This window comes from Quercus lobata, chromosome 9 (assembly GCF_001633185.2).
Source record: "Quercus lobata isolate SW786 chromosome 9, ValleyOak3.0 Primary Assembly, whole genome shotgun sequence".
Classification (NCBI taxonomy): Eukaryota; Viridiplantae; Streptophyta; class Magnoliopsida; order Fagales; family Fagaceae; genus Quercus; species Quercus lobata.
This window is the reverse complement of record NC_044912.1, coordinates 14,840,523-14,862,959: the sequence shown is the minus strand read 5'-3', so window position 1 is coordinate 14,862,959 and position 22,437 is coordinate 14,840,523. Positions and strand designations below refer to the sequence as shown.

Below are 22,437 nucleotides of genomic sequence, written 5' to 3'. Positions count from 1 at the left end.
CGAAACATTCTAGTCATCATCCGTTGATATGTGGTCTCGGCATTTTTTAACCCAAAGGGTATCACGGTACAATGGTAGTTGGCATCAGAGGAGATGAATGTTGTCTTTTCTCAATCTTCGGCGGCCAGGGCAATCTGGTGATAGCCTTGAAAGGTGTCTAGGAAACTCATCCTCGGGTGTCCATATGTGGCATCCACCAAATGATCGATCTTCGGCATAGGAAACGAGTCCTTTGGGCAAGCTCGGTTCAAGTCCGTGAAATCTACGCAAACTCTTCACTTTCCATTCTTTTTATTCACCACCATGGTATTTGCTAGTCACTCCGGAAAAAAAATTTCCCTTATCGCCCTAGCCTTCTTTAACCTCTTAACCTCCAGCTTAATTGCCTCAACGTGTTCCTTGGCCAACCTCCTCGGCTTCTGCTTCTTGGGAGGGAATGATGAGTCTATATTAAACTTGTGGACTATGAATTCGGGATCCACCCCGGGCACCTCATATGGGCTCCAAGTAAACACATCTACATTCTGTATAAGAAACAATAGCATCTCTACCCTGTCCTCATCCTTCATACTTGCCCTTACCTGGAAATACCTGTCAACATCTAGTAATATCTTCACTCTGACCAAGTCCTCAGCATAACTAGCCCCTCTTCCTTCTCGGGGCTCCTGTAATTGCTATAAACGGACCTCTTCAGATAAGTCCTTCTGGTCGACTGGCTCATTCTTCCAATTAACCGCAGCAACTAAGCATTGTCTAGCCACTTACTGGCTTCCCCTTACTACAGCAATGCCCTGCTTGGTACAGAACTTAGCCTTCACATGCAGGGTGGATGGTACAGCCACTATTGCATGAATCCACGGCCTTCCCAGAATTGCTGTATATGGAGAAAACCAAGCAACCACTATAAATGCTACTACCACTTCCTTACCTTCCATATTTACGGGAAGGGAAATTTTCCTCTGGGGGATCACTACCCTGCTATCAAATCCGACCATAGGCGTATCATACTTCGAGAGGTCCTCGTTCTTTGGTCCAAGTCCTTTGAATAGATCCGGATACATCACGTCGACCCCACTTCCCTGGTCTACCATCGCCCTTTTTATTATGAAACCGTTTATCCGGGCCATCACCACCAACGCATCATCGTGCGGTTGAGTAGTTCCTTTTAAATCATCGTCGTTGAAAGCAATGGGCTCTCGAGCAAACTTCAACTTCTTTTCGGAGGGTTGCTTGCCCGACCAGTCTTCTAGGGTACTACAGTCAACACTTCTTTTCTCTTGGTCACAACGATACCCCTCTGGGCAGCGTGGATGACTCCAATCACTCTCAATGGGGGGTGGGAGAGGGTCTCCTCTTTGTTGAGCACCTTGCCCGGTACCTTGGTTTCCTGAATCCATCACAAACTCTTTCAGATATCCCGCCTTCACTAACTGCTCTAGATGATCTTTTAACACCCGACATTTCTCGGTGGTGTACCCTTTATCCTTGTGATAGGTACAGTACAAGTTTTGGTTCCTCCAGGACGGGTCACCCCCCATCTTGTTCGGCCATTAGGAGTACGGCTTGTTCTTGATCCAGTCTACGATCTTGTGCACCGACTCCTTGAACGTTGCATTCACCTACCCCAGTTGTACCTTCGGCTCTTGTATCCTTAAATCCTTTTGGGACCTTGGCTGAAAACCACCCGGCCAAGGACGACTTACTAATGGGGCTTTACCTTTACTCTGCTGCCGGTCATCCACTAGGCATTTGTACTCCTCAATATGCCTCATCAGTTGCCTCATATCCTTGGGAAGCTTCCTCGTCAATGACTCCCGTAGTTCAGAGTTCTTGGGTAGCCCCATTCTAAAGGTGCTCAATGCAATCTTCTTATTTCCCCCACCGATCTCATTATAAAGCTCCCAATACCGACTGGCATAACTGTGAAGGGTTTCTCCAACCCTCATTTTCATAGATAGTAATGCGTCTACTGGTTGCGGTACTCGACTACAGGTTACAAATCGGACACCGAATTCTTGGATTAACTTGGCAAAATTGTGAATGGAACCCTTTCGTAGTCCATTAAACCATCTCAAAGCAGTGAGCCTGAAGTTTGAAGGAAATACCTTACACATTAGCACGTCATTGTGAGTATGCAGAGACATCATCTGGATATAATGGCTGACGTGCTCTACCGGGTCCGTTTTCCCATCATAGGAATTGAATGGTAGGCGCATAAATCTGCTCGGCATTAGGGCCCGTTCAATGCTGTCTAAGAACGGTGACCGAGCAGCTCTATGTAAGTCGTGGCTCATAGCATCCATCACTTTTCTGGGGAATCTGAATCCCTGTCTGCGTACTCCCGTGAACGTGAACGGTCCCGATGTTGACGGGATTCCCGTGAATGCGAACAGTCTTGGTGTCGACGGGACTCCCGTGAATGTGAATGGTCCCGGTGTCTACGGGAACCGGACTGATTGGACCCAGTCACATAACGATCTCCCCCACTAGTGGATCCCCTTTTTCAATTGTCTCGGTCTCTTCCCCGGCGCCTACCTCTTGCTTCCAACTCCAAATCTCTCCCCAGTCTGCGTAACCGCTCAAGTTCCTCATCTCTCTTGTCAAATTGCCCATGCCTTAAAGCACCCGACATTGTCTGGTGTGTTTGGTACAACCCTTCTCCGATGCCGGACCGTTCTTGCTCTTGCTCACGATCCCTATCTTCATGTCGTTTGTGCCTTCAATCTCGCCACGTAGATCCTCGAGAAGATCCCACTGAACCACTTTCAGTGAAACACTCTGAACATCTTACAGACATTTCCCGGGCGTGAGTCTCAGCCGAACCATAGTTTTGTAAGAGATTCCCATAGACGGCGCCAATTGTGCGCACCAAAAATGAGGTTGGTGGGCCAGCCCTCACTTGGGCTCACAATCTATTTGTAGTGTGGGCTTTGGATTTCCTACCTTAGGTAGTTCCTCGTACAGAGACCCAACAAAGTAACCTCTCCTTATGAATTCCTCTACTCTCACTACTACTGCTCTTTTGTTACTTCTCTCGCTCCCTCTTTTCTTAGTTTCCTATTGAATCATCCCCCATTTCTTCCTTAGCTTCTCATATTTATAACCTAAAATTAGTGGAAGAGTTATAATTACCCTAGGTCGTTAGTGGGCAAGGGGTTCCAATTCCATTGCTTTTAAGTGGGTGTTTAGTTGGGAGTGGGAATGGTGGCTTTGGAACTACTTCCCACCTCAAGGAGGATGCTCAGCAGCGATATTCCTCGAGGCAATATTGAGCAACTGAGGTATATCATCCTCGAGCAGTCACGTTCCCAGTCAAGATGTGACTAATTGGGCAAGTCCCAGATTATGAACCATTACGTGTATAAAATTGCTTGCATAATGGGCTTTGGATTAAGCCTAGTGGCATGGAGTCCGGGCCCATTTCTTCAATAGGCCTGGGGCCCAGCTTCGGACAAAGGGGTAAGAACCATGGGCCATATTGTAGGGTTAAAGTTCAAGGCCCAAATGGACCTAGGGACCCATGCCATACAAATGCATATATATATATATATACTAATATTAAAAAAAAAAAAATTAGGGGGGCCATTGCCCCTCAATGTTAGATAAAAAAGAGAAATATCAAATCTACTAACCCCCCCCCCCCCACACACACACACACACACACAAATTGACGTGACAGTGAATATAATTGGAATTTCATTAACAATTAACAACATAATTAATAAATTTATTAATTGCTTTTTAAAGTTTTTTTGTAGGATCATGTTAACCAATGCTCTTATAGCAATTGTTAATAAACCTGATACTATTTTTATGGGAAATAAAAAATGTTGTCAAAATGTTTTTTTCCTTTTCGCATAAAATCTTTTATAAAATGATTCTCAAAAAAATGTCCTTAGGGTATCCGTTAACTTTTTCCTTATTTGTATTAGTTAGAACCATCATGTGTATAGTTTCTTTTTCAAGAGTGAATATTTTTTCAATTAATCTTATCTAGATATGTTTTTTTTTTAATTCAAAATAGAAATTCTGCACCAGCCTAATCTAAGTGTATATTTTGTGCAATTCTCTTTTGGAAATTTGAACCTCAACCCTTACCACTCACACCCCACAAACAGTTAAATACTTGTGAAATGACAATCGTGTCAAGGATGTGCAGTAGTTTACCTTAATATACTTAATTGAACACTTCTCATACCTTATCAAATTTAAAATTTTGAATCCAAATCCACTCGTATATATTTAGAAATTTTAAAATTTTGTCGGTGGGATCAATAAATTATCCTACACTTATTGCCATCCTTACGTCTCAAATTCATCCATTTTTGACAAATTAGGCTAGACGACAAGGTTTGTTTAAAAAATTGTATCGTACTGCTTGTTGTTTTCTGGTTACAAATCCAGTGCTTGGATTTTTATGTTTTTTTTGGAAAAAGAAATCTCAAGGAAGGTCATCAACAGCACTAACAATAAACAAATAATAAAAAAGAACAAGATAAAGACACTCAAAAAAAATATTCTCAGCTCTGTAATTAAAACAAACAGGGAGTGGAAATTACGCAAGATGCAAGTTGAGCCATGTAATGATAATTGCTCGGGCAATGATTTCACATTCTCAACGTGCACATTCCATTATATACCCTGACAACCATTTACAAAGTGTGGGCATTAGAGGTATTACATATTTCAAATTGAGGTGAATATGAGGCATACGCATTAGGAGTATGAGACAACAATTTGCTTAATTTCTCAGCACCAAATACCAATCCTTTGACCATTTCACATAATAAGGGCACAATGCCATAGAGCCCTACAGAATCGGTGACACTTCACTGTTTCTTCATTGAGCAATGCTGTAAACCCAAAAGATTTCATAATGGCTGACTTGACAACTTTTTACTGGTCTTCATAGAGATTTATCGCTTATTTACCTTTTTTTTTTTTTTTTTTCATTAACAATCTGCCCCAAAATACTTTTGATTTCCTTCTTGTAAATACTTTAAGGGAAGAGAAGATCATAGTTTTGATTCTTTTGAACTATGATTTTGTCGGTTGAGTAGACAGACTCAACAAAAAGAGTAGATAAGGGCACCATTTTTTTTTTTTTTTTTTGATGAACGATAAGGGCACCATTTGTGTCAGCACAGCTCTGCTACATGCATAGAAAATGTCACACTGAGTAGTGTAACTGTGTAATGGGTTTTGTTTTTTTTTTTTTTTTTCCCAAAAAGAAATCTCAAACATGGTTATTGACAACACTAAATTTTTTTTTTTGATAAGACAACACTAAAATTAAATATATATAAAAAAGCGCATAATAAAGGTACTCAAAACAAGATTCTTACTCTGCATCCAGTTTACCACCCAAAAAAAAAAAAAAAACACTCAACTCTCATAAATCTAAGATTCCAAGACTGTGTAAAAGAGACCATGCAATCTAAATTGGAAAAAAAAAAATACTCAACGTGTAGAATAAGCCAACGTACCTGCTGCGAGGCTGATGTGTAGTCGGATTGAGATCCCGTGCAATACCTAGGGTATTGCACGGGGTGCAATAGCTGTAATTTCAGCCTTTGATTTAATCCAACGGTTGTAAAGAGTTGCCACGTCATCGATCTGTGTCTCCCCAATTTTTTACTCCACTTTTTCGCCCTTTCACTTCCCTTTCTCTTTCAGATTCACCAACTTTCAAAATTTTGCTCTCTTTCACCAAACCTTGCTGTACGTGGGACACCAGCATCGATTCTCCATGACCATGGCTACAACTGGAAGCCTCCAAGGCTCACACGACCACCACCGGCGGTGCTTGCTAGCCTGACCTTCTCCTCTCTTTAGGTCTCTGTTTTTTCGCTCTCTCAAGTCCAGCCGTGGCCAAGCTTCTTGGTTACACCGCGACACCACCATTTTGGGTAATGCTTCTCACCATATATACCACCATTGGTTTAAATATAACAATAATTCATTTTCATCATTTGGGTTTGGCAGTAACTCAATGTTCTAGTTTATTTTAATGTTGATTTTAGAAATACACAAAAGATGTTTGTGAAAATGTTTGATAGAAACTTTGAAGTAATGTTAATCTAACTGATGATAAAAATAATTGGGGTTTTTTGTCAATTTCTGCTGTTTTGGTATGTGGGTTTTTTTTCCCCTCTTGTTTGCTCACCGATTTTGGGGAAAAGGGATGAGATTTACTCTTCTAATAACGTGACTTCATTTGTGCATACTTGCTGGATATGTGCGCTTTAGTCTGGTCAAATATTGCATGATAGGCTCTTACTTGTTACTTATGGATCAATTTCCCTTGGTATTTTTATAGTACCTTTTATATTCTCTACTTAGAAAAACATGATTATGTACAAACCATGGTGGTGCTTTTGTCTTGCTGCTGAAATTGTAGTGTTCAACTGTGGCTTCTGGTCATTTCTTAAGGTGTATTCTTCTTTATACACATCTACATGGCAATTAGTTCGTAATCAAAGACAATCAAGTTTATTTTCTTTTATCGGTTTTTTTTTTTTTTTTTTGGCTGAATTCCCCTTTTATTAGCTAGTATTTTTTTTGTTGGTAATGGTCACTTGCACAAATATTTTGTCTTTACATTCTTGTATTTGGGTTTCCTTTAGTTGCAGAGAAAATTTATAGATGACTAGCACCTTATGCATGGTCAAATGTTAGACACTCTTTTACCTCTCAAGGATTCATTAGCTCATAAAAATTATTCAATGTTCATGTGTTTGAGATTTTGTCTATTTCTTCTGTATTGTGCAAAAGTGAGAGCAACAAGAACATTTCACTAATACCTCTGTCTTATTATTGTTTCCTTTGTTTTCTTAATAATTTTTTCTGTTATTGATGTTTCATCTTTATATTGTTCTAGGGGAAAGGAATTAGAGAAGACAATCAATGCTTTGGATTTTAGACTTTTCATGACTGCATAGCCTAGGAAATGAAATAAAAACTTCTTTCAGTTAGCTTATTGCTTGTTATTACTTGTTAGTTTACTTAAACTGTTAGCCTGAATATCTTAATTTTTTCTCATAAACTTTGTTTTCATGTAGATACCATTCATTGGATCTCATTCCATACTTGGGAGGGTAGTTGTTGTGAATGCTAATCCTGATGATTTGGAAGCATGAATGTCCATTGGTTTAAAGCTGCATGTATCTCTATAGGATCTAGCCGACTATTGTTTTTTGCTTGGTGAGGTGTGCGTGCAAAAGAAGACTCTTCAAAACAATTTGGAAACCAACTTTGGCATATCAACTCCTGAATAAGTGGAGTGTTATGGCAAATTTAATTTGTATAAGAGGCTTTCTCTCTTGGGGTTACAAACTGCAGTTAATACAATTAGAGAAGTGTTGTGGTTTGATTCTTGTTAACAAGAAAAAAATTTAGCCTTTACTGGCCATCTTGTATTTATCTCCATATACAGCTTTGTCAACAATAATGAGGACATCTTGTATTTATCATCATATATCTTGAGAAGTATGAAATGGACTTGTTCTGGGTAGCTGGTGTTGTGTTTTTGCTTTCTGTTGTTGCTACAGAATTGAATAACTGAGCAATTTGTTGCATCTTCATGTTGTAGTTGATTTTGTGCTGCTAAGTTGATTTTGTGTTGACAAATATATGTAATGTATACAATTTTGTTTATGTTATACGCTTTCTTAATGCATTTCGAATTTTTATCTAGACTAAATGGAATTGTTTTTTGTGCATGAATTTGCTTGGAGCAACCGAACAAGTACTAAAATTGATAATAACTCAAAAACACAAATTATATCAAAGTGCTTACATGACTCTTATTCTTTTAAAAACAAGGAATACATATCAAGAGTCTTCAAAGGATGCTTGGCCAATTTTACAATCAAAATTTAATTCAAGAGAGTAGACAAGAAATTAAGTTGTTCTAAAAATGAATTTTTTTTTATTAGAATGTACACTTTGACCACAAGGCCATATAACAATAGTTTTGTTGAAATATACACTTTAACAAGAAACAAATCTTCCCATCACCATATATTCATAATACATAAATCCCACAAAAGAAAAGAAGAAGAAGAAGGTCTTGTAAGCTTCAAGATCAAGTTCTTCTACAACCTTAAATGGCATGACTTGCTCATTAAGTTATAGTTGGTGCGGCTCTTGCTTCTTGACTGTACATTACAAATGAAATTATAAGTTTATAACTAAGCCACACATCACATGCATAAAATTAAGCAAAGTAAACCTTTTAAATTTAAAGAAGCCTATATAACCTCTTTGGCACTCAGTGTTCCAATTTAAAAGCATTACTTATTTATTTTCAACTTTTACATATATTTAACATATCTTGGAATTACAACTTCCCCCAGCCCTCCATAGGTTCTGCTAGCATTAATATTTCCAATTCTTAAAGAGATTAGTTGTTCTACTCTTGACAGAGAGCCCCTTTTACTTCCACCCATGTACTCAAAATGGAATTTCAACAAGCATGTTGTTCATGTGTATATGTAAGAATCTAGGGAAGCAAAAATCACAATGTGGCCAACAACTTTATTTTAATCATTGGATAATCCTTTAACACAAAAACCAAAATTTTGATTTCCATCTCTTTGTGGGTGCATTTTGCACAAATTATCTAGAAACTCTTTGACCTATGCTACTCCATGTTCAAGAGAAAAAAATGGTCATATATGTAGCAATAAGCTAACTGAAAGAAGTTTTTATTTCATTTCCTAGGCTATGCAGTCATGAAAAGTCTAAAATCCAAAGCATTGATTGTTTTCTCTAATTCCTTTCCCCTAGTACAATATAAAGATGAAACATCAATAACAGAAAAAATTATTAAGAAAACAAAGGAAACAATAACAAGACAGAGGTATTAGTGAAATGTTCTTGTTGCTCTCACTTTTGCACAATACAGAAGAAATAGACAAAATCTCAAACACATGAACATTGAATAATTTTTATGAGCTAATGAATCCTTGAGAGGTAAAAGAGTGTCTAACATTTGACCATGCACAAGGTGCTAGTCATCTATAAATTTTCTCTGCAACTAAAGGAAACCCAAATACAAGAATGAAAGACAAAATATTTGTGCAAGTGACCATTACCAACAAAAAAAATACTAGCTAATAAAAGGGGAATTCAGACAGAAAAAAAAACCAATAAAAGATAATAGAACTCTATAAAAGAAAATAAACTTGATTGTCTTTGATTACGAACTAATTGCCATGTAGATGTGTATAAAGAAGAATACACCTTAAGAAATGACCAGAAGCCACGGTTGAACACTACAATTTCAGCAACAAGACAAAAGCACCACCATGGTTTATACATAATCATGTTTTTCTAAGTAGAGAATATAAAAGGTACTATAAAAATACCAGGGGACATTGATCCATAAGTAACAAGTAAGAGCCTATCATGTAATATTTGACCAGACTAAAGCGCACATATCCAGCAAGTATGCACAAATGAAGTCACATTATTAGAAGAGTAAATCTCATCCCTTTTACCCAAAATTAGTGAGCAAACAAGAGGGGAAAAAAAACTCACATACCAAAACAACAGAAATTGACAAAAACCCCAATTATTTTTATCATCAGTGAGCTTAACATTACTTCAAAGTTTCTATCAAACATTTTCACAAACATCTTTTGTGTATTTCTAAAATCAACATTAAAATAAACTAGAACATTGAGTTACTGCCAAACCCAAATGATGAAAATGAATTATTGTTATATTTAAACCAATGGTGGTATATATGGTGAGAAGCATTACCAGAAATGGTGGTGTCGCGGTGCAACCAAGAAGCTTGGCCACGGCTGGACTTGAGAGAGCGAAAAAACAGAGACCTAAAGAGAGGAGAAGGTCAGGCCAGCAAGCACCGCCGGTGGTGGTCGTGTGAGCCTTGGAGGCTTCCAGTTGTAGCCATGGTCATGGAGAATCGACGCTGGTGTCCCACGTACAGCAAGGTTTGGTGGAAGAGAGCAAAATTTTGAAAGTCGGTGAATCTGAAAGAGAAAGGGAAGTGAAAGGGTGAGAAAGTGGAGTAAAAAAATGGTGAGACACGGATCGATGACGTGACAACTCTTTGCAACTGTTGGATTAAATCAAAGGCTGATATTACAGCTATTGCACCCAGTGCAATACCCTAGGTATTGCACGGGATCTCAATCCATGTGTAGTCTAATCTAATGTCAGGATGTGTTTTTCTTTAAAGTTGTTTTCAAATGATGACCAAACTGACGTATGGCTGATCCCCCCATGTCCTAAATATTTTCTTGGACTGTTGTATACGGTTTTTTACCGGATCAATACCATTCCTATCTTCTTATTATAAAAAAAAGAAAAAAAAAGGGGAAAAAAATTGTTTAGTTAATGTATGTTCTTAAGACACACATTAATTATTTATTTTTTTAAAAAAAATTATGAAAAATTAAAAAAAAAATCAAAACAATGAATTATTTTTTTATTTTTTCATAAAATATATTCTAAAATAGTTTACTAATATATACCTTAAGAGCAACCACACCAGTTCAAGGATTGTCTTCTAAAATACAAAAAGTGCTCAATTTTACACATTTTAATCCCAAAGCCCCCACATCAGTCTTTGTAAAAATGTCTAAATATGCACAATGATTTTGCAAATAAACAGTAACCGTGTATATATACACGGTTACTGTTCACCGTGTAAATGATTTTTTTATTCTTTTTTTTCTCTCCTCCCTTCACCTCACTCTCTTTTCCTTTCTCTCTCCTCTCACGGTTACTATTCACAGCGTTAAAAAAATGAATATTTTATTTGAATAAATGTGTATAATAGACAAACTGATGTTGATGTTTTATAAAAATAGGTGTGTAAAATAGAAAAAATAGGTTTTAGATGTGCAAAATGGAAAAATTTTTGCACATACTAATGTGGATGCTCTAAGAGCACATGTTAGTAAGTTCCAATAAAAAGAGCAGAAAGGTTAATCTTTTACTAAAAGTATTGTAAATAAAATTAAAAAGTAACTAAAATAGTATAATGTGACCTATAAATAGTATCAAAAAATGCAATGGAACTCATGAATAGTAGCAAAAATATACTAAATAGTAAAAAAAACTGGCTTTTTAAGCTAATGCCAAACACAACCTTATTATCACAAATTTTATTGACTTAAGCAAATAAACACTAAACAAATCTATTAACTATATAAAAGAGGCAATGCCTCTACAATGCACTTTTGGTTTCATAAGTCCTTCTTTTTTGTCCGTTTGTGGAGGGCTAAACGATACTGTACACACAATTTTCGTAAAAGAAGAATCACACGATCACGAAATAGTGTAACAAATTATCAATTGTATTAATTTGTATATATATGAGTACAATCCTCTGTATGACTCTTTACAATGAAAGAATACAATAAAATTCCTCTGATTTGATCTCAAAGTAACTTTACGATTCGAATGGTTATGAAGCTTGATCTTGAATCATACTTTGATGTCTCCAAGTTGGATGTGTGATTGGATGTACTTGAGTTTTGATTTGAAGTTGAGGGCCGTTGGCTTGATCTCGAACTTAATTGAAGGAAAATCTCTACTTTGATTTGAAGAAGTAGAAATGAGCCTTGATTTTGAGGGAGCAAGGGTGCTTTTTTGGACTTAGAGATGACTCTTTATTTTGGCAGTGTCAGTAGGATTTTTCTCTCTAAGTCTCCCCTCTTTCTCATATGAGAAGTCTCTATTTATAGGTAACTCAATGGTATTTAATTTGGAATTTTCTCTCAACATTTATTGAGAGTTGAATTATATATGAATTTAATTTGATATTTCATTTAATAAGAATTTTTCATATAAGTCTTTTCTTCTAACGTTGTCATATGGCTTTCTTCATTTGATGTTGTCACGTGGCTTAATTTCATTTGCTGATCGTCCACGTCATTAATTAGAGATTAATTTGATTACAAATATTTTATCATAAACAATCGAACGGTTGTAAATACATCATAAAATTTTGATGTCTACAAATGCCCCACTTCAAGATTTGACTTCGTGCATGATTGTGATGCATGAGACGAGGATTGAAGTCCACCGTCTTCTTGATTGATTTCTTTTTTTAACATTTTTTATTTTAATTTTTTTTTTCAAGTGAGCTTTGATTTGTTTGCAAGATAGATTTGTCCTAAATGGCAATACAACTTACGTTGTTCCTTTCTTTCAACTTTAGACCATCAAGCTTTGGGCCTACGTGTGTGAAACCCTTTTTCTTTTTTTTTTCTTTTTTTTTTTTTTTTTGTACGTACCTGTGGCTTGCTCGTCTGCTTCCTTGGCATGCATGACTTTCAACACTTATGCAAAAAAAGGTAGCCTAGCACATCACATTGGGGTACAACGTCAATGATCAAACTTAACCCTCCTGCTTGGCTTAACCATGCAAAATTGACCCTCAGATACTACCGAGATTAATTTGATTCTCAAAACCTTGGTGAGAAATCCAATGCTTACTTTCCTTTTGTATAAGACTCCCACCGTTGAAAATCTGTTTTCCTATTAACTGGTGATTTGTTTCCTTAGCTGATCCAGTGATTTAGGGCCTGTTTGGGTAAGGAATTTTCGTCACTCAATTTCCATCACTCATCACTCAATTTTTCACATCCGTTTGCCTTCATCACTCAGTTTTCATCACTCACTATTTTTCACACTATTTGGAGGGCCCACACCTGTCACGGTACAGTGTTTTTTTTTTTTTTTTTTTTCACTAGCAGCTTCTTTTTTTTTCTTTTTTTTTTTTCCCTCCTGGGTTGGCTGTTCGGTCTGGGTTTTTTTTTTTTTTTTTTTTTTTTTTTTTTTTTTTTCACTAAGTTTGGTGAGTCTAGGTACTTAAAAAAAAAAAAAAAAAAAAAAGCCAACGCCAACCCAGAAAAAAAAAAAAAAAAAAAAAAAAAAAAAAAAAAAAAAAAAAAAAAAAAAAAGCCAACGCCAACCCAGAAAAGAAAAAGAAAAAAAAAGAGACAGCCAACGAAAAAAAAAAAAAAAAAAAAAAAAAGTCAAAAGGTGGTCAAAAGTTGCGGCTGTGGGTCCCTCATGTGTGTTTATTTACGGAAATGCCATTGAGTTATGAGTTATGGAAACTGAAAACAGCCTTTTGTTGTTTTCAGTTTCCATAACTCATAACTCAAAAATCAGAGAATTGAGTGATGGAAACAGAGTTATGGAAACAGAGTTATCGTTTGGCCAAACAACCTTTTTGCTATGGGTCCCACCATTTTTGAGTTATGAGTTATGGAAACTGAGAATTGAGTTATCAAAAAACTCAATCCAAACGGCCCCTAAATTTCTCACCCTCCCAACCTTTCCTTTTACACCCTGAAATTGATTGTAATCAAAATTTTCTTTCCTTTTCGTGCTACCTTCGGCCTTCCTTTTGGGCATTGACTGATATTGGATAGAAATCAATTATGTCGTTCCCTTGTGATTTGCTGTTTTGCCTTCGGCGTCTCCTTATTGTAGTGAAAGTTCACCTTCTTTTTCATATTTTCCCCCAACATTATCAATAGAACAACAAGTTTCAAATCCTTTAGAAAACATCTTATAGGCAACTTCAGCTAGGGTTGTCCCCCATTGCCCAAATCCCTATAAAGCGAAGTTCATCTTTTAACCAAAAAGCTAAACATGACTTCAATTCTAACATTGGAAATTCTATTCCAACCAAGCCCTCAATAAATTCCTGAATTTGTGGGAAACATGGAGCTCTTACAAGAACTTCTTTTTTTAGAAGGCACTGCTATTGTAGAATTACCTTCATCAGTTGAATGTTTGACTGGCCTTAATATTTTGATCTTGCAGAATTGCAAAAATTTAGTGTGTCTTTCTAACACCATTTGTAGCTTGACATCGCTTAACAGCCTTGATCTTTTTGGATGCTCAAAATTTGACAAATTGTCAGGGGACTTGGGGAATATCGTAAGTCTAAAGAAGTTTCGTTTGAGGAAAACAGCTATAAAGGAGTTGCCTTCATCATTTGAATTTTTGATTGGCCTTACTTCATTGGATTTGATAGATTGCAAAAAATTTGTGCTTCTTCCAAGCACCATTTGTAGTTTGAAATCACTAGATGAAATTGATCTTTTTGGATGCTCAAAATTTGACAAATTACCAAAGGACTTGGGGAATATTGTAAGTCTAAAGATACTTAGTTTGAATAGAACAGCTATAAAGGAGCTGCCTTCATCAATTGAATTTTTGATTGGCCTTGAAGCATTGTTGTGGATACAGAAATGCGCCAATTCTTTGAAAACAAGAGAATCGATCTCTTTAAAGGGGGCACCAAAGAATATAAATAATGCCTTGCTTTTTCATCAATGTGCTAGTTATGAATATGAATTCTGAAACTTGTATTCTTTAAAAAAATTCTAATTAAACTATATTTTATTTTTCTATAAAAATCTGTTTCTGGCCTTTTTATTGGTTCATCTCTTTTCTCTTCTTGATAAGAAACTGAAATTCATTAAAATGAACTAAAAAGAATTACATCAATAGAGAGCATATTCTATATAATAAATCAAAGTAATATATTGTCTCTTTAGGTATTATATATGCTTATTAATTAATTTAATGAGTTAGATATATCATAATGCTTATCTCATTTATCCAAAAATTAAAACATACTGTATCTCATTGAAGAAAACAGTAAAGCCGAGTGTCGTCATTTCTGTAGGGCTCCATGGCAGGGTGCAATTATCATTTATCAATACATTGTTTTTTTTTTTTTTAGGCTGTGTTTGAATTGACTGAAAATCATTTTCGGAAATTATTTTCCGTAAAATCCACGCGTTTGGCAGCTACGGAAAATAGATTTTCCGGAAAATTATTTCCGTTTGACCAAAATTTACGCTTGTTGACCCGAAAATCATTTTACAGACTTGTTTTACCTTCAAACGATTTCCGTAGCTGTGAGAGAAACACACTCAGCCAAAACACCTGAAACACACGACCAAACGCAGCGAGAGAGAGAGATCGTTCGCAGCGAGAGAGAGAGAGACCGATCCAGACACCGCGCCGATCGGCGTCGATCGTGATCGTGATCGCGATCGACGCTTCGCGCGATGTCGATCGGCGTTGATCGCGATCGCGATCGACGCATCGCGCGATCGCTATCGCACGAAGCTTCGATCGTGATCGCGCGAAGCTTCGATTGCGATTGCGATCTCGCCGATCGCGATCGCGCCGATCGAGATCGCGATCTCGCCGATTGAGATCGCGATCTCACCGATCGCGCCGATCGAGATTGCGACCTCGCCTTCGTTTGTCCGGATTTGATGATTTTTTCTGGGCTTTGTTTGTGATTTGAGGAATGTATTCGTTTGGTAATCGAGAAAATGTGAGAAAATGTGAGCAACAAGTAGAAAATGTATTTTCTATGGTATTTTCAAGAACACAACCAAACATCAGAAAATATTTTCCGAAAACTTTTTTAAAATGTAACCAAACACATGAAAATATTTTCTTTTTCGGAAAATAGCATTTCTGGAAAATATCTATTTTCCGAAAATGCTTTTACACGAACCAAACGCAGCCTTAATAGAAGAAGTGTGCTTTTAATTTATTCCACTGATCAACTCACTCATTATTATTATTTTTATTTAAAAGCTAAGAATTTTGTTTTGAGTGCCTTTATTATGCGCTTTATTTTATATTTATTTTTAGTGTTGTTCATAACCATATTTGAGATTTCTTTTTGAAAAAAAAAAAAAAAAACCATTACACTGCTCAGTGTGACATTTTCTATGCATGCAGAGCTGTAATGACACAAGTGGTGCCCTTATCTACCCCTTTTGTTGAGTTTGTTTACTCAACTGACAAAATCATAGTTGAAAAGAATCAAAACTATGATCTTCTTTATTGCATTCACCTTTTTCCCCCTTGAAGTAATTACAGGAAGGAAATGAGAAATTGTAGTTCATATGCGCAAAAAAAAATTTTGACAACAAAATTTGATATTTTTTTGTGGCAGTTTGTTAGTGATAGATAAAAAAAAATAATGTTAGAAATGAGTCCATATAAGAATCAATAAAAATTTATCAACTAAACTATTGTAAAAATTTTTGTATATATAACATTGCTAAATAAAGAAACAAAAAGCAAGTGTCACCATTTCTGTAGGGCTCTATGGCATTGTGCCCTTTATTATGTGAAATGGACAGAGGATAGGTGCTGAGCAATTAAGCAAATTATTGTCTCATACTTCTAATGTCCATACTTCATATACATCTCAATTTGAAAAATGTAAACACCTAATGCCCTTAATTTGTAAATGGTTGTCGAGTTTATATGGAATGTGCACAATGAGACTGTGAGACGATAATTTCTTGAGCAGTTATCTTGAATCTTGCATTCCACTCCCTATTTTTTAATTTACAAAGCTAAGAACATTTTTTGAGCCTTTACCATGTACATTTTTGTTATTTCTTTATTTTTAGTGTTGTTGATGACCATCCTTTGAGATTTATTATTGCAAAAAAATAAAAATCCAAGCACTGGATTGGTAACCAGAAAACAAGAAGCAGCATGATAGGTATTTTCAACAAACCTTGTTGTCTAGCTAAATTTGTCAATAATCGATGCAGAATTGAGACGTAAAGCCGTAAAGGACGGCAATAAGTGTGGGTTTCCTTATCCTACCGACAATTTTAAAATTTCTAGCTAAATTTAGATACGGGGTGGATTTGGACTCAAAATTTTAAATTTGCTAAGCTATGAAAAATCATTTTTACTCTTCTGGTTTGACTATGTACGTGATCGTCCTAACTAACACTCCAATACATAGGGTCTAGGCTAGCAAATTTTTTGTAAATCGTTGGCAGCTTTGCTTTTCTATAAATATCTGTTTTGGCCTTTTTATTGGTTCATCTCTTTTTTCTTCTTGATAAGAAACTGAAATTTCATAAAATTGAACGGAAAAAAAAAAAAATTACATCAATATTCTATAAGAGCATATTCTATACAATAAAAGCTTTCTTCAATCCAAATAATATACTGTCTCTTTGGGTATTATATCTGCTAATTAATTAATTTAATGAGTTAGATTTCATAATGCTTATCTTACTTATCCAAAAATATAAAAAATAAAAATAAAAACGTAACTCCTTGAAGAAAACGTATCTCCTTAATTATCATTTATCACTTCATGGCTCAACTTGTCTTTTTCCTTTTTCTTTTTTTATTATAGAAAAAGCGTCCTTTTATTTCACTGATCAACTCACTCCCTATTTTTTTTATTTAAAAGCTAAGGTCCCGTTTGGTAAATTATCTTAAACACATGTTTTCAGTTTTTAAACAACATTATTCACATTGTTTAAAATGCTCAAAAGTGTGTTCAAACACACTTACCAAATAGGGCCTTAAAGTTAACCCTTGGAAAGTCTCCCCCATAGCCTCTTTTTTTTCTTACTTTTTGATTGGGTCATGAGAACTAAATTACATTTATTTTATTTTGTTAATTGTCTGAAAAATTAGTAATTAGAAAGAAAAAAATTGTAGGAATTGGACCATTAGAAAGGGTTCAAAGAGATAAATTTAGTAGAGTAGTTTGAGTAATGTTGTTTGTAATTTTTTGAAATACATGTGGATGAAAAAGTGTGTGGAAATGTGTGTAATATTGTTTAAAATGTGAAAATATACGTTTGAGCTTGCCTACCAAACAAGCCCTTACTCTTTATTTATAATGGTCCACTTCCTATCTAAATTATTTATAATTAAAAAAAAAAAAAAAAAAACTCTATACCCCCCCCCTTCTGTTTAGCTCCAATCTAGTGGGTAGCCCATTATGTAATAATTTCCATAAGAACAAACATATTTTATATGGGATTTTTAGTTTCCAAACGTGTTTCCATCCATGTCTATTCATACCATAATTAGTTGTCCCATCTTGCCCCTTAGTAATCAATTTGTATCCTTCGTTCGCTTTGTAGGTCCCCTTCTGTGATTGCAACCATAAAATTTTATCCAAAGCTCCAAACTTTGAGTGTGGAGTGTTTAAAATCTCTCATGCAACTCTCGTTTCATATATATTTGCAATGACTTCAGCCCTCCAAGTGCTTGTTTCAGTATCCATAAGATCTCTAACTGTGCCTCGGTCCAGTCCATATTCCACCAATGTTGTTTCATTGTGAGGTCTATACCATACTGGATCCCTTAATTTGATGCCATCCCCCATACCTACTTGCCATTTTGCTCCTATCAATAGTGTTTCTTTTGTCCCCTAAATTCCTTTCCATATTTGGGATGCAATGGTTGGACATCGTTACATATCCCAAAGGTTTTGAGCTTTTGGAAACTAAAAAATATCTATAGATCACTTAAAAAAAAAAAAAACCCTTTATAAATTTTTTTTAATTAAAAGAAAAGGCCTTAGCCCCACGCCACCTGCCTTATCGGCTATATTGGGGGCACCTTCTAAACTCAGAAGGGAGACATACTTATCTATAATTGTATAATATTTGAGAAAAAAATGGTTCTCTATAATTTATAAAACAAAATTTATTTCAATAAGAAAATTAGTTATAAATAATTTTTTGATTAGCCTCAAGCAAGAATTAAAAAATTATGTAGTTCAATTGCCAACGATGATTCTTTATTTAGAGCATAAAAGTCCGATTTAATTTCAATTGAAAGATGCCTAATCTAATATTGGGGTGGACCTCATGATTCTTCCAAAAATGTTGTTAAGAAGAAACTTAATTTTCTTTGGGATAAATTAATTACTATACTAGCTCATGAAAAATGTTTCTAAAGGCCAATAGCAATTAGGTAAAATTAGATTTCGGGAAAAATATTGTCATATAATTTATAGTGTTCACCACATAAAGGCAAAAAGATAATGCTTTTAGACTTTATTATGCACTTGACATAACGTGAGACACTCTAAATTTTTGTTCAAATTGAACATTGTCTCAAGAAGCTTCTTTATATTTCGACATGGGGTCCATTGGTTGTTTCTCAATCAACATTATGATTTTTTTATTTATTGAAACCATGAATAGGAATAAAAATTAAATAAAAAAAACTAGGTGGATAAGCGGGGTAAGGATCCACGTACGAAAGGGACTTTTTTTATATAAAAAATCACAATTATATGATACAAAATCTGAAAATAGCGTTTGAAACTTTTCTTTGGGCCCAAAGATCATAATCGAATCTTTATTTACAACATTTGTAACATGTGGATTATATTTAGAATAAATCAAACCGTAAAACCTGATTTTCTCACTCTATAAATTGGGGTTACAACTTAATTACAAGTTCACAAATGCAATACAGCTTTAGTTTTTCCAACCAAAACTATGGATCCAGAGGTCTTCTTCAGTCTCCTCCTTCTAATACCCTTCTTCTATCTTTACTTCAAACGCATATTCTCTAAAAATCCACCACTCCCGCCAGGTCCATTTGCATGGCCTATTGTAGGGAACTTTTTCCAAATGGGGAGGCAGCTCCATTACATACTAGCCAACTTAGCTAGAATCCATGGCCCTCTCATGTCTCTACGTTTTGGAAAACAAATTACTATCATTGCATCATCGCCAGATGCAGCAAGAGAAGTTCTTAAGACCCATGACCGAGATTTGTCAGGCCGGTACATCGCAAACGCTGTTCCACTCATAAACCCAAAACTCAACTTTGCATTTGGAGCTTCCCCTGAGTGCAACGATTATTGGAGGGGCCTAAGGGTTATTTGTAAATCTGACCTTTTTTCAGCCAAAGTATTGGAATCTCAAAACCACATAAGAGAGAAGAAGGTGAGTGAGTTGGTAGTTTTCTTGGGTTCTAAGGAGGGTGAGGTGGTGAATCTAGGAGAGACCGTCTATGTTACTTTTAGTAATATTTTGAGTAATGCAATATTTTCAGTAGATTTTTTTGACTTTGTGGATAAGGGTATTGGTAAAGATTTGAGGAAGCTTATTGTTGAAATAGTAGAGTTACGAATGATTCCAGATTTATCAGATTTTTATCCAATATTAACTAGATTAGATTTTCAAGGTATACAGAAGAAACGTAATAAAATAGTTAAAAATTTTATTACTATTTGGGATGATATTATCAAAGAAAAACGGAAACAAGAGAGTTTTATTTTAGGTCAAAGAGATTTCTTGGATGCTTTAATTAAAGAAGGGTTTACAAATGATCAAATCAGCCAATTGATTTTGGTACTCTCTCTCTCTCTCTCTCTCTCTCTCTCAACCCTAATTAAGTTCGCTTTGTGTGTGAAATTTAGAAAGTATGCCATATGTATTTTCATAAATTTAAATTTGATAAAAAAAATCATCTTTTTCTCTCTATGTATAGGATCTACTTATTGCTGGCACTGATTCCAGTAGTATGGTAACTGAATGGGCAATGGCAGAATTGATGAGAAACCAAGATGTCTTGCACAAACTACGTGACGAACTTAAACGTGAAATTGGAAAAGAAATGGTGAAAGAATCCCATTTAGCCCATCTTCCTTACCTAGAAGCTTGTGTCAAAGAGACACTGAGATTATACCCTCCAGGACCATTACTCCTTCCTCGTCGTGCCTTACAAACATGTCAAGTAATGGGCTATACAATTCCTAAAGACTCCAAAATTCTGGTTAACATGTGGGCAATAGGCCGAGATCCTTCAATTTTTAATGATCCATTGAGGTTCAAACCTGAGAGGTTTCTTGACTCATCTTTGGATTTTAAGGGAACCAATTTTGCCTATACGCCCTTTGGAGCTGGAAGGAGAGTTTGTCCTGGACAACCTTTGGCTACTAAGCAAGTTCCACTTATTTTGGCATCATTAGTCCACTCATTTGACTGGTTTCTTTCAGGTGGTATGAAATCAACTGAACTAGACATGAATGATCATTTCGCCATAACACTGAAAAAGAAGCAACCCCTACAACTTATTCCTAAAGGAAGAAAATAGTTGTGTACCATTTCTTGTGTATTATAAGTTTTTAAGATTATGTTTTGTGTGCCATTTCTTGTGTGCTATTGTATTATAGCTGTTACCATTAAACTAAAATGTTGTGTATTATTTCTTGTGTAATACTAGTTGTTACGTATCGGTCTTGTAATAATTATTTTCCATGTTAATCTATATATATATATAAAACCGAAACCTTTGCTGGCACCACAATTTTCCACGTCAGCATAATATTTAAAAAATAAATAAATAAATAAAAATTATAACTCCTTAAAACCCTAGCAACCTTACCCCTTTCTCAAGTTAAGAAATATAAAACCACGATTTCTGCAAACTCTCTCTTTCTCCAGACGTAGGAAGCCCTAAAGCATTCAAGATCTACAAAACCCTAGCAACCTTACCCCTCTCTCAAGTTAAAAAATATAAAGCCACGGTTTCTGCAAACTCTCTCTCTCTCCAGACGTAGGAAGCCCTAAAGCATTCAAGATCTATAATGCACGGTATAGATTTTAGCTTATAAAGTTCAACTTTTGTAAGGTTAGTTTTGTTTATATATTAATTAATACATAGTACTTTGTTCACCATTGAATACTCATATAATCAATTTCCCATTCAGTGTTCAAGAATTAAACCAAAATTCTAACTGCGCTATCATAAAATATTATTATTAGTATGAATTTTATGGAGTTGCGGTGTTCAAGAATTAAACCAAAATTCTTTTAAATTATCTATAATATTTTGTCTTCTGAAAATTTTATCTCTTTGATTTTAGTATATTGTGTTTCTTAAGCTATAGAAAGATTTTCTTTGGTTTCTGCAAACTCTCTCTCTCTCCAGATGTAGGAAGCCCTAAACGCACGGTATAGCATTCAAGATCTATAACTCATGGTATAGATTTAGTCCTTACGTTTAGGTTTAGGTTTTAAGAGATTTATATATTACTACTATGTGGCTGAATTTCCCGTGATATCAGTTTTATGTTTTTAACCAAATACATCAGGAAAGCAAGAGAAGGTGCATAAATATTTAGTCCTTACGTTTAGGTTTAGGTTTAGGTTTTAAGAGATTTATATATTACTACTATGTGGCTGAATTTCCTGTGACATCAGTTTTATGTTTTTTTTTTTTTTTTAATTTGTTTTATGTAAGGTTAGTTTGTTTACATCAGTTCTTTATCTCAAAGATAAGGCTTTTATTTCTACCGCAAGAACTATTTAGGTATGTATCCCTTGCAAGCACACATGAACTTAAATTGTCTTTTAATATATGCATGTTTTATTATTTTCTAATAATTTTCCCGTGCATCGCACGGGTTAACGACTAGTTAAGTAAGAATTTAAATGCCCAACTCTTGAGCTCAACCATTGTTATTCCATTGTTATTGTTTTTTTTTTTTTTTTTTTTTAATACAGTTCTCTCTCTCTCTCTCTCTCTCTCTCTCTCCTTTTTACTTGTGTTAGTGAGACTAGAAGACAGGCACAAGCAGGGAAATCAGTTTCTCTACAAAGGGATGACGGC

General features: G+C 35.3%; 3 protein-coding genes and 2 long non-coding RNA genes across 6 annotated transcripts; 2 read left to right on the top strand and 3 right to left on the bottom strand.

Annotated features, from left to right (window-relative positions):
• Positions 1-761: 761 nt before the first annotated feature.
• LOC115961279 lies at positions 762-1,538 on the bottom strand. Its single transcript, XM_031080284.1, has one exon. The coding sequence runs from the start codon at positions 1,536-1,538 to the stop codon at positions 762-764; it is 777 nt and encodes a 258-aa protein (XP_030936144.1).
• Positions 1,539-1,619: 81 nt separating this feature from the next.
• On the bottom strand, positions 1,620-2,303 carry LOC115961278. Its single transcript, XM_031080283.1, has one exon. It carries the CDS (start codon positions 2,301-2,303, stop codon positions 1,620-1,622), a length of 684 nt encoding a protein of 227 aa, XP_030936143.1.
• Positions 2,304-5,526: 3,223 nt separating this feature from the next.
• On the top strand, positions 5,527-7,678 carry LOC115962290. The gene is made up of 2 exons (XR_004085375.1): positions 5,527-5,909; positions 7,062-7,678. It is a non-coding gene; the product is annotated as an uncharacterized LOC115962290 (long non-coding RNA).
• A 224-nt stretch (positions 7,679-7,902) lies between these two features.
• LOC115962291 lies at positions 7,903-10,092 on the bottom strand. Its single transcript, XR_004085376.1, has 2 exons — positions 9,769-10,092; positions 7,903-8,159 (listed from the first exon to the last, which is right to left on the bottom strand). It is a non-coding gene; the product is annotated as an uncharacterized LOC115962291 (long non-coding RNA).
• Positions 10,093-19,293: 9,201 nt separating this feature from the next.
• On the top strand, positions 19,294-21,080 carry LOC115960766 (probable (S)-N-methylcoclaurine 3'-hydroxylase isozyme 2). Of its 2 annotated transcripts, none has more exons than XM_031079757.1 (2): positions 19,294-19,766; positions 20,314-21,080. In XM_031079757.1, exons 1-2 carry the CDS (start codon positions 19,314-19,316, stop codon positions 20,917-20,919), a joined length of 1,059 nt encoding a protein of 352 aa, XP_030935617.1. In that variant the 5' UTR covers positions 19,294-19,313; the 3' UTR covers positions 20,920-21,080. The 2 variants fall into 2 exon arrangements, with proteins under 2 accessions (XP_030935617.1, XP_030935616.1); XM_031079756.1 differs by having other exon boundaries at positions 19,294-20,174.
• Positions 21,081-22,437: the final 1,357 nt, after the last annotated feature.

What these genes read in the sequence shown, in the direction of transcription:
- LOC115961279 (XM_031080284.1), bottom strand. Translation starts at nt 1,538, where the DNA reads ATGGGGGGTGACCCGTCCTGGAGGAACCAAAACTTGTACTGTACCTAT.
- LOC115961278 (XM_031080283.1), bottom strand. Translation starts at nt 2,303, where the DNA reads ATGGATGCTATGAGCCACGACTTACATAGAGCTGCTCGGTCACCGTTC.
- LOC115960766 (XM_031079756.1), top strand. Translation starts at nt 19,314, where the DNA reads ATGGATCCAGAGGTCTTCTTCAGTCTCCTCCTTCTAATACCCTTCTTC. An exon ending in AAATCAGCCAATTGATTTTG is followed by an intron (nt 20,175 to 20,313) that starts GTACTCTCTCTC and finishes CTCTATGTATAG; the next exon opens with GATCTACTTATTGCTGGCAC.